Raw genomic sequence first — 11913 nt, 5'->3', positions numbered from 1 at the left:
ATCATTAAGGAAGGAACAGCTTCAGTTCACTGGCTGCTTTCCCCTCTGTGTTGCATATTGTGAGGTGAGGTGAGGACGTGCCCAAAGAAGCCAGATCCGATGCCGAATCCTGCACGAGCTGCCTCTGCTCAGCAGGCTGGTGCAGGCCAAGGGCTATTTTAACAGCGTTAATGAATGGTGCCTCACCATGTATTGTTATGCTGTTGTTAATTACAGCGTTCTGTGGCAGTTTTGCTGTATTATACATATATGTTTATATCGCTTCAACAGCTTAGGGTACCTGCAATAAAGCTTCCTCCTATCTCATTTGAGCATTGCTTACATCAGGAACTGCCTATGTGCACAGATCTGCAGTCCTGCCTGCTTGCACGTCTGCATCTTCTCACCTTTTACTCTTGCATATTACCAGCTTACTCTGTTCTGAGCGCTCCCAGCAGGGACAAGTTGCACTATTTTACTTCTCAGGGAATGTATTTACAATTCGTCGCTGTTTAATTTCTCTCAGAGGCAGACAGGATACTCACAAGTGAAATGCATTAGCTTGACTTTAGCGGGGGGCTGTAACCCTCCCCAGTTCAGTACAAGAGGCTGCGGGCTCTGCTCAGTGACTCTGTGTTCCTCCCCACAGGAAGCAGCTCCCGCTCCCTGCCATGGCTAACACACTTGAACACATGTGCTGCACAAGGTGTGGTGCCGAGGCTGCAGGGACCCAGGGCAGTATGCCTCCCTCCTCCTGTCTAGATTATAGAAGGGCTTGTGTTGGAAGGGACCTTAAAGCTCATCTGTTCCAACTCCCTGCCATGGGCAGGGACACCTTCCACTAGACCAGGTTGCTTCGAGCCCCGTCCAACCTGGCCTTGAACACTGCCAGGGACGACGCAGCCACAGCTTCTCTGGGTACCCTGTGCCAGTGCCTCACCACCTTCATAGTGAAGAATTTCTTCCTGCGGTCCAATCTCAATCTCCCCTCTGGCAGGTTAAAGCCATTCCCCCTCGTCCTGTCACTACTTGCCCTCACACAAAGCCCATCTCCATGTTTCCTGGAGCCCCTTTGCGCACTGGAAGCTGCCTTCAGGTCTCCCCAGGACGACCGGAAGCCTCCTTGCTCTCCATTACTGCCCCGCGGGGAGCCCGCATGACGCAACCCAAACACGCCACCACCGCCACACTGCACATCGGCTCTCACGTGACTACGGTAATAGCGATGGAGGCGTGGCACGCGGGTGACCCGCCAATGGCGAGCGGCCCCGCGCGGCGGCCCAGCCCAGGCAGCCGCCGGCGGGAAGGGGGGGCTTAAAGCGGCAGCGCGGCGGGGCCCAGAGCGGAGCGATGGAGCCGGGTGGTGGCATGGGCACCCAGCAGGGCAGCAGCGGTGGCTGTTGCTTCTTGTACTACGCGTACGGCAGCAACTTGCTGCGGGAGCGGCTGCTTCTGAGCAACCCCTCGGCGGCGCTGTACGGCCTGGCATGCCTGCAGGTGTGTGCGGCGGACGGGGAGCGGGGCCCGCCTTTGCTGCGTGGGGCCCGGTGCTGCGGAACGGCGATCCCTCCCACCGGTGACGGGCGGGGGGCCATCAGTGGTAACGTCACGGGGTGTGCCGCGGCGCTTCGGGCTGCTGGGCCCACGCAAGTGGTGGCGTTAGTCCCGCCTCTGCGGGGTATCTTACCGCGTTTAGCCACGTCTGTCGTGCTGCCAGCCACGACCCTGCGTGTAGAGAGCTGTGAACTACCAGTGAACACGTTGAGTTGCAGGTGTTGGGCTTATGGGATGAGTTTCTGGCAGTTCTAAAAGGATGATGCTTCACCTATAAATCAGAATTCCTCCTTCCCCTCTGCCACACTGGCTACAAGTGGGAAGCCCTTCTCGTGCTGTGTGTCGAGGCGGATGCAAGCTGCCCTCAGCGCTGCTCAGCAGCAGCTGGCTCCTTCCTCTGCCCTGGCAGTTCTCCCCCTGCATGGGGTTATTAAGTAACAGTACATCAGCTTGGCTTTAGGAGACTTGGAAATAAGAGCTTATGGTCATTAAGTTGATGTAGAGATTTGTACAACTGGAAGGATCCTTGGAGAAGCAGAGCATTGACTGATGCCATTTAAGGATGACTTGAAGGTTCTCTTGGGGTAACTGGTAGGAAATGATCTATGTGAGAGTGTGTGAAGAAGTTCCAAAAGCTTGTCATAAACTCCCTGCAGTCAGGTACTTGGTGTCTCTTGGAACTATCAACCGGGCAACTGAGGCATGTTACTAAGCGTGAGGTGCTTAGAAGTACCACTGAGGAACTGAACGTGTTGAGAGCCCAGCACCTTGCAGGATCAGATGTGGAAGGTGAGCAGGAAAGCAGCAGTAGTGTGTGCTTACCTTGGAATAAAAGAAAGCCCTATGCTTCAGCTTTCGTTTTGGGTAGATTTTCAGGTGACACATCTGTCACACTGCAGGACAGCCAGGCGCTGGCTTTTCTGGCCAGCCTCTAACTGATTGCCATGTTCCCTGTTAACACCGGGTGGCTTTGCTCCTGTGCTTCGAGCTGGAAAGCCACCGAGGTTTGGGAGTGACAAAGTGTGCAAAGGTTGGAGCTGATTTCTATTAATTGCCCTACGGTAGGACCGTGTTGGCTTAAAAAAGGAAAACCAGCCTGTAAACAGAATATTTTGGCTGCTGAACTACAGTATTAAATTAACTTCCCTCTGGTTTTACTTCTTAAAGCTTTGTTAATCTTCAGCCAACAGCTGTAAGGAATGGGGTGCATAAGATGCACAGAAAGGGTATTACACTGGTATTTAGAAGAAGGGCCAAAGACCAAGCTCTTGACCCAAGAAAGTATGTAGTGTGTTTGTTCCCTCTGCCCTGCGGTGCTTGCTGCAGTTGCCTGCACAGCATAACATCAGGTTTCCTGCTTCTGGAACCAGAGCTAACTGCACTATTCCTGTGTGGTCTTTGTCACCCTTTTTGGATGTTACCTGATCGTTTTATACACCCCCTTGCAGGTATTCAGTGTGGGTTAGGCCAGGAAAACATCACTGAAGGAATAAATCAGCACTGATTGCTGATCAGTGCTGTTCTGTGTGTGAGCCTCCAACTGCTCAACTTCTGCAAACTTTTTTCCCATGTCTCTTAAGGGCATATTACAAGAAGGCAACATGTCTCAGAAAGTGAATATTAATATGTACGCATGCATATTTCAAATTAAAATTAGAGCTTAAAGAGGGTGATTTTTGAGAAATAAGTAAAGCTGTGGGGTTGTGTAGGTTTGGGCTTTATTTTTGTTGTTGTTTTTAATCCCTTTCACCTTTGCCAAATTTTGTTGTTGTGGTTAAGCAGGAAGTCTTCTTTAAAGTTTGTTGGTTTGGGGTTTCTTTTTCTTTCCCTTTTCTACTGCTAGGGAAGGATCCACAAACTAGCTAACAAGTAGGAGAGGAAACGTAGTGTATGGAGTCAAATGGGAAATTACTCTGGTAAAATGCAAGAACCCATTACTCTCTTTTGTCTCTATGGTAAGATGTGATATTACTTGTAAGAAAAAGAGATACTTGATTTCTAAAAGAATGTTTCAACTTCAAGTGTTGTTTAAATACTGTAGAATTGCAGAATAAGCTCACTCAAGGAGGCATACACCATCACTTAAAAATACCCAGGAACATTTCAGTGAAGTGATGGCACAAAACACTGGAAAATGCACAGGGTAGTGCATGAAGACAAGATCTAAATTTCACCATCTTGTGGGCTTCTTTACCCTTACTCTTTTCCTGGACCCTGCATGGTAGCATTTAAGTCTTGTAACTGCACCAAAAGCTGCAAAGGGGTGGGCACTGGGTGGGCATGTCTTTTGAAGAATGAGAAGGCGGCAGTTCCTTCCTTCCTTCCTTCCTTCATGGCACACCTCAGCTGAGGGCCCTTCAGACTGCCTAACAGGAAACACATTGGCAATCCTGTCACTGCCAACCTGGACAAAGGTCAAGCTGACTTCAGTGGTACTGTGTTTACTGCACAATGGGGTGCATATGCTGCTCGTGAAAAAGGGCTACCTCTGCTTTCTTCTCACCCCTAGAAGCTGTTAGCTCATACTTAGGCCAGAAGTTTGGATTGATCCAGGTCTTGGCAAACCAAGACTTTTATCAGTAGTGCTCTCTGCCAGATCTCCCTCCCCTTTGTCCCAAGGCTGCTGTTTCTTATGGGGAGGTGGAAAAGGCTGACTTCAGCCCCTTGTGAGATGGGAGCTGGATCAGATCCTGCCTGTTCGTTCTTCCTTCTGTGGGTCCAACTGACTACTTGCAGATTCTCCTTTAGCTGCCCCATTCATGTCAAGATTAGCCAACAGCCCTTGCCTTAAGTGGAAATTGATTCTCTGCATTGGTTTCATTTGCAGGATTTTAAGCTCGAGTTTGGCCATCATCAAGGCAGGACAAGTTCTGTCTGGCATGGAGGTACAGCTACCATTGTTCAGAGCCCTGGAGACGAAGTATGGGGAATAGTGTGGAAAATGAACACTAGCAATTTAAGTTCACTGGATAAGTAGGTGACTTAACTTTTGCTGTCTTCTACTTTAGAGAGCAATTAAAAGTGGTAGTTAATTTTTGGTGAAGAGCTGTGTGGAAGCTTTGGTGTTGGAATCAAGAAGGTGCTTTGGACTTTAATATGTGAATTTCACTTCACAGTATGCGTATTGACTTCTAGCACATTTGGGGTTAAAATGGCTTTGTTTTCAACATAAAGCTACTTAAGGGTATTTCAATAAGATGTGGACCTTGATTTGGAGCCGATACATTGGTCAGGCTCCTTTTTTTAACCCCTGACCTCACAACGTCCTGTCCCATAAATGACTCAACTCTCTATTTGTGGTGTAGCACTTCTCCCATTGGTTTAGGGGGAGTTTCCTTTGAGACTGATGTCAATTTCTCTCTATACATCTAGTCTCGAGATGTAGTGAAAAGGAAGGGCTGAAGACAAGACTTTGCAGAAGAGAAGGGGATCTTTAATAAAGGCAATGGGACCTTTTGAGGAGTTTATTTTGCATGTCTTCTAAGGATTCAAACTTTTGTGAACTTGAGGTATATCCAAGCAAGGAGCTGTTTCTCCCATTGAATGGGAGGGGCTGCCTGCACCATTACAGTGCATGGTGGAGAATGTTCTGCCTGTGACTGATAATTAAAACAAGTTTAAGGCAACCTGAGCAAGTTGTTCCCAGGCTGAAGTCTAGAGGACCACCTGGGTAAACAAAATCAAGGTGTAGCATAATTTCTTGAAGCATCTAAGGCAGGATTTAGAACTTAATCTCCAAAATTTTGGCTGGTGTCATGTGCTTATTGCAGCTTTTGGGATGCGCCTGCCCAGCATAGTGCTTTTAGTATACAAGGATAGTTTGTTCAGAGCCGTTCATCACCATCAATTAAATCCAGTAAAAATCTGGGCTTGGGAGGCTAAGAAAGCAGGGCGTATTAAACCCACTGAAAGCACTACATTAACACAGTGCTCCTGCCTGTGGTACTGTTGCCATTTTGGTTATGGCTGCACCGTGCTGTGTAGACATGTCCTTATAACCTTGGCCATGGAACTTGGAAGTTCCAACTTGCTTTTGATTGCCTACAGTGAACCTGAAATACAACAGAAACTGTTGCCCAAGTTCTGTTAGCACACCATAGGAATGGGCACTCTCAGCAGTGTCATGTCCTGGTTGGGGGTGCTAGTCCCAGGCAGGAGGGCATCTACTTGGTATGCTTATGGTTGGAGAGAGCATCACATATCCCTGCTTTATGATCTCCTGAGTTCCCCCTCTGTTGTATACACTAGCACTTACCTCCTGCCTCCGTTTCTGCTGACCTTTACAGAAATTTCCCCATGTACCATGCTTTCCTAAAGTGTAAACTTTCACCAGTATAAAAAGCCTGTCTGGTAGCATCTGCTTTGATAGTAGCACTGTGTTTCCCTGCTTTATGGGGACGTTGTTTTGTATTTTGACTTCTAGAAGTGTTGTTTAAATACTGTAGAATTGCAGATCCCTGCCATTTGTTTGACAGGGGATAAACTTTAATGCTGGCTAAGATGCTAGAGACTTGAGTGCTGTAACGTCACCAGAAACGGCAGGATGGATGCTAGCATTAAAGAATGCTTTTTATCCAGCTGCTTCATTGATGTCATAAAGGTGAGCTGGAAATGGAAGGAAACAGAATGTGTTCTTGGCTTTTAAAATGTTAGTTGATGGTGTTCTTCTAAGGACTGCTCTAACCAACTCAAATGAGTTTGTATGTGTCCCTGCTGAGGGTCTTGGGATTCTCTGGCTGTGCACAGATATATTTGTAAGTTCTTCACCAAGTTATTCCCTGAAATTTCCATTTATCAAGAAAAAAAATCACATTCCCATTTCCCTCCTTCCTTTTTCTTCCTCCACAATCTGGGTAAAGAGGTCTGTGCTTGTTATCCAGAAGCAGAGGAAGGAATGTGTAATTGATGCTGCATGTAGTTACTTGAACTACTAGTAAAACAATGTAATACACAGAAAAGAAACATGGGAGAGGAATCTTTTGCTTAGATGGCTGAACTCTTTGGCTTCAAATGCATTTTGGTGCTATCTTATCGTTAGATTTATTTTTTTTTTTTTTTGTCCTCTGTATTTCACACAGAGGTTACAAACTAAATCATGACTTTTTCTTATATATCATAGCAATTGATCTCTTCTGTAAACATTCCTTTACTGTAACATTTTTCTTGCTCTTCACACCCAACTGACTGACTTTGCAGTCTTTGTAGACCTTGAATCTGTGGTTAGCTTCGAGCGTCTACTTGTACTTAACCTAATTACTCACATAACATGGCCCGTGTTGTGTATGTTAATTGAAATGAAAGATAAGTTGTCAAAATGATATTTTGATGAGCAGCCTTAAAACCCATGTTATCACTCGTATCTAAAGCACATCTAAAGGTGGCTAAATGCTAAATGGTTAAAGGCAGCAAACAGCCTTGGTTTTGAGTTTGTTAAGACAGCATGGTTTTGCTAATGAAAAAATAACAAAATGGGGTTTGCCCTGATCTAACTCTTTGTTGCTGTACAAGTCTTACACAAACTAAAAGGTGTCTTGGATTATTCTTTGGAATGTGCTTTGCAAGAGTTGTATAAGTTTCCCCTTATTGAAATGTAACACAATGGGCAAGATAAAACTTTGCAGTTGTTTCATTCTCTGAGCAGAATGTAATGACTGGTATATGCCTGGCTCATTAATTCTGATACTCTTGGTTGTGTTTCTCTTGTAGATTATCAGACTTGCATGGTAATTAATTCACAAGGAGTATTCTCTAACTTTGCAAGTCATCTTTCTTACAGAGATGAAATTATAAAAGTGTATGCTGCTGCTATTGTTGCTGCTTTAGAAATATTTTTGGATATGAAACAAGTCTGCACAGAAAGTACTGGAACATGTTTTGCTTTATTTGCTTTTCTTTAAGTCTGTTAACAGTGCAGACCAGTGTCCTGCTTTGAATTCTGTTATAATAAATGCATATGTTTAATTGCACAGTTTGTTTGAAAGATATACCTGTTATTTGGCATGAAAGGAATATATGTCCTTTACAGGCAAGAGGGAGTTGAAGCTGGCATTTATGTCCCAATAGAAGTTAATGTCCAGACTCAAGCAGGAGAGGTACTCACGTGTCGGAGCTACCAGATGCAGGACTATGTCTGTGGTCCCCCTTCTCCTCAGTATAAAAAGGTAGGTATTGCATCACTGTAACTTTGGAAGAATTAATAGAAATATATAATGCAGTACTTCTGTCCCATTTAATAAATATGTTAGTTAGTCATGCCTTCCATCCACTGTAAATAAAGATATACCTCGATCCTTGTGCAATCTGTTGCTGTAATGATGCTCACAGAGGATTGCTAGCTCTTGAAGGCCTGCTAAAACAGTTTTACTTTTTGGCTTAGTTATGTCTTGCATGAAGCCTCTATTTAACTTGTGAATTAGTTACGACTGACACAAGGATTTCTGAAAGATGCTGTTTATAGATATGCAGCAATTCTCTGTTTGAAAAATTAATGTACTCCACTAAAAGGACAGAGGGAAGCTTCTGTGGGGAAAATAGAGCACCTGGCTTATAGTCTCAAGGGCACAGATTATCTTTGTTTTATGAAGTATCTCACTATCATTTAATACAGAAGTCCACCTGCCTTCTTTTAAAAGAGGCATCATCAGTATATCACAGGACTTCCAGCAACATTGCAGAGCACTGCAGTCTTCCCGCTTGATGGCTGGTGAGGCAGTGTTTCAACACTTCTGCAACGCACTGGCTCTATAGAGACACATGATCCAGTCATGCAGCAGGCCTGACCTGCTTAGCTTGTGAGATCTGATGTGGGCCTAGCCTCAGGTGGAATGACAGCATGTCTGGAATTATACAGCTGTTAGCAATTGTAGATGGGCATCACGGTGACGTGTTGACTTTTTCTACCAAAAGCAAAGCTTGCACTTGTTAAATCCCAAGTGTGCTGCTTTCTCTTAACTGAGGAACTCACTGCTGTGAATCAGCTTCCAGGAGCACAGCGGAAGCCAGCTGCTGCAGGACTCTTGAAGAAAAAGCTTGCTTAGAAAGCAGGCTCTGCTACTTCACAAACCTCCTCCCTACAAACCCACTTCCTGTCAAGACAGATCTTTAGGGCTTTTCAGGGAGTTTCAACAGTCTGCTGCTGTCTGTCAGCTCTCCCTAGTATGCTGTAAAAGCAGACCTCCAATACTGGCAACGTTAGCTAAACATTCCTGCCTGCTGTTGTCAGGGTCAGTTGTTAGTTCTCTTCTTTCCCCATGCCCCCAGCTTTTTTTGCTTAAGTTAACCAAGTAAGGGGGCTAAAAATTTAGTACAGGTGACTGCATCAACACACAGTGATCGGTACCTATCTACTGTTGTGCACGTTCTGTGGCAAAGGTCATCCTTTCTAGACAACTCATCCTTGAATTTCCTGCATGTTGAATACATGAAATAATATTTACAATAGTGTCAGCTTTTAAAACCTGTGTGTATATCTATTCATGGGGAGCTTACTGGTCTCTTTCAAGTCTTGGTTCCTACAGCTTCCTCTCTTCCTCTCACTGACACTTCTTTTCTCTTGCACCAATGCTCAGGTTTATTTTGTATGTAGAAGGAAAGCTATGGTAACAAACCCTAAGTGCTTTTTCACTCAACTAAGTATCTGTTTCTGTTACTCCTGCAACCTGTCTAGGTACTCACCTCTGTGGTTTGGATTTGAACAGCTTAGTTTTAAAAACAACTTCAATAATATACACTGCTTCTCACTCAGAAGAGATACTAAGCCTGGCTAAAGGCATAGAAAGTAGTTCTCATCCTCACTTGAAAGAATGGAATTAACAGCTTAATTGTACAGTCTTGTGTAATTACTGTTGTGTACTACTTGTATGCAAGTAGTACACAACAGTAGATTGTAGAGTACAACAGCAGAGATTGTGTACTACTTGTGTAGCTATTAAGATTTCAGAATCTTAGGGGTATGTCTTAGTGTAGCTACCAGCCTTTTCAGAGTAATTTTGTTGATACTATTAAGGTCTTCAGTGGTCTTCCAGAAGCCTTTGGCTATCTTTAGGTACAAATAGCATTATTTGTGATTAATTCTCTTGTTACCTTAAGTAGTTTTTCCCATACAAGTAAGTTTGGAGGAGTCTGTTGTTCCTAACACTATTATTGAAGGCTTATTTATTTATTTATGTATCTTTTCATTATAGGTTATCTGTATGGGTGCAAAACAGAATGGCTTGCCAACTGACTATCAGAAGAAACTAGAAGCTGTTGAAACTAACAACTATGCAGGGCCGGTGCCAATCATGGAAAAAATTGAAGCTGCTATTAAAGAAAAGGAAAAAAAATCTGCATAGAATACCTCTGCACTTGCTTGGCCATTCACCTTCATTTAGATACCGCTCATCGCTCTGCTGATCAGGAGTTTCTTTATTTATCCAGGAAAGATGAGTTTGCTCTGCATCTACATCAGACATAATTTGCAGTCTGATGACACACTGACATTGGTAACTTCTTTGCTTTGCATGTATAGCTTGAGTACCTGCTGAAGTTGTTGCAGATTTAGACAATATATTTCTGTAGCTGTCATACTGTGCTGCGCACATATCTGTGCTTCATGTCCTGTTTACTGACCTTTTTAAAAGAAAAAGGCCATCTTGATGAGTATATCTCTTGCCTTCTGAGGAGTAAGCACTGCAGGATCAGGCCCTTTGTTCTTCAGTGTTGTATACACAAGTGTCAAGACTTTCAAAGATTTGTTAGATGCAAAGTAGACTCGAACTCTAAAACAAGACTAAACTCTTTCCTCTGCTGCTTCTCTTAATGGTTTAAAGCCCAAGCTACTTAAAGCTATGGACTTCCTGTTTCTGTTTATATAGTTAACAAAGAAAAGTAATTTTTTTTTTTAATTATTTGCATGTTTTTAAGTGTTAGTCCAAAAGGCAACCCAGGCCTGAAGACAACATTCAGCAAAGGATCTCATCCAAAGCATAATGGCTGTCTACTTTCCATGCATAGTAATAGGTTAGGTATAATCAACAAATTTCAAAGAATTCGTTTTAGTTAGATAATTGTAAGGGTTTTTTAAATGACCTTTTTGACCAGCTTGTTGCTATCTAGGCCTTGTGCTCACGTCCAGTGAAATCAGGAAGTCCCCTGTGAATCCTAGTGCATTTGTTTCATGGGTTTGTCTGTTATACCCCAGATGAACAGACTTGGCCTCTTCCCCCGCCTCACCCCCAGCTTTGCCAATCTGCTGCAGAACTGGAAGCTTTTGTAAGGTTTAGCGTACTTATCTTCATGGCGCTTGGCAACCTCTGTAGTTAACCTGTGGGGAACAAGGGAAAACTGACACCCTGAAAAATGTCAAACAAGTGAACTTTGGCTTATCTTCTGTACAGTGTATTTTGTTGTTTTTCTCTTAATGTACAGAGGGATGTAAGAGATGATAACTAGTGTCACTGTGTGACTGCTTAAATAAACAAATGACAAAGTAACACGTCTTCTCTGCATAAACTTTTTCTGTAAACTTCTGCCGGGGATGGATGGGTGCTGTCTTGATGTCATATGTGTGTTTTCAGAGTTGGGCACTGTGTCTGCAGCAAAACACAGTACTTTCAGTGTTGGCAATGTCTAGTCTGAAACTGAGTAAATAAAACCTCTCCCTATCCAGTGCATGCTTCAAGAGGATCAGTGTTGCATATGTAAGTGAAGGTTACATGGAAAGGTAACTGAAACTTCTGTTGGTTATTTGTGGTTTTTAATGGATGTAATTTCAGTATGGAGGGCATGATCATTAATTTTAAGTATTTTTCATATATAAAAAAAATTTATTAAATGAACAGTATGTAGAGGGTGGCTACAACAAAGACAGACACCCTTTTTACGAGGAGTCACATGATGAGGTGTAATGGGCAAAAGTCCCTCCTAGAGGGATTCTGACTGCACACAAGAGGAAGATTTTTTTAACAGCCATTGGCATAATCTCTCTAGGAAGTGCTGGACTCCCCAGCACTGGACTCTCTGAAGATTAGGCTGGACAGGGTGCTGGGATATTTAGTCTAAGTCAGGCTTGCTGAGAAAGGTTGGACCAGATGATCCTCGAGGTCTCTTCCAACCTGGGATTCTATGATCAGCACCACTTCTGCTTTACCCTTACCACACCCACTTGGGCTTTTGAACTCTTAAATGCGTATTTTGCAAGAAGAAAGTGGAAATCAATCTCCCGACAGCCTCCCTGGGGGCTGTTGACAGAAGGTACTTGGTGCCTCCTGTTGAGGAAAAGAGAGGGAGCTCCTGAGGGCTGGGGGGAGGCCGCCTTCCCTGAGGCGGGACCCCTGGCACCTCTCAGAGGAGGAGGCCTTCGCCATGCCGGTGTGGGGAGGGAAAGCCGGTGTTCGTGAG

The 11913-nt window shown here is 44.2% G+C and overlaps 1 protein-coding gene across 1 annotated transcript; it reads left to right on the top strand.

Annotated features, from left to right (window-relative positions):
• The first annotated feature begins 1279 nt into the window (after positions 1-1279).
• GGCT (gamma-glutamylcyclotransferase) lies at positions 1280-11006 on the top strand. Its single transcript, XM_030498949.1, has 4 exons — positions 1280-1476; positions 4361-4506; positions 7559-7694; positions 9717-11006. The coding sequence occupies exons 1-4, from the start codon at positions 1330-1332 to the stop codon at positions 9864-9866; spliced, it is 579 nt and encodes a 192-aa protein (XP_030354809.1). The 5' UTR covers positions 1280-1329; the 3' UTR covers positions 9867-11006.
• Positions 11007-11913: the final 907 nt, after the last annotated feature.

The sequence above is a fragment of the Strigops habroptila genome, chromosome 1, assembly GCF_004027225.2.
Source record: "Strigops habroptila isolate Jane chromosome 1, bStrHab1.2.pri, whole genome shotgun sequence".
Classification (NCBI taxonomy): domain Eukaryota; kingdom Metazoa; phylum Chordata; class Aves; order Psittaciformes; family Psittacidae; genus Strigops; species Strigops habroptila.
The sequence above is the reverse complement of the archived record's forward strand: the minus strand, read 5'-3'. Positions and strand labels throughout refer to the sequence as shown.

Bases quoted from the DNA above. Each gene is read 5' to 3' on its own strand.
- GGCT (XM_030498949.1), top strand. From the start codon at position 1,330: ATGGAGCCGGGTGGTGGCATGGGCACCCAGCAGGGCAGCAGCGGTGGC. The intron at 1,477-4,360 runs GTGTGTGCGGCG...TTTCATTTGCAG, and splicing joins ACGGCCTGGCATGCCTGCAG to GATTTTAAGCTCGAGTTTGG. The intron at 7,695-9,716 runs GTAGGTATTGCA...TTTTCATTATAG, and splicing joins CTTCTCCTCAGTATAAAAAG to GTTATCTGTATGGGTGCAAA.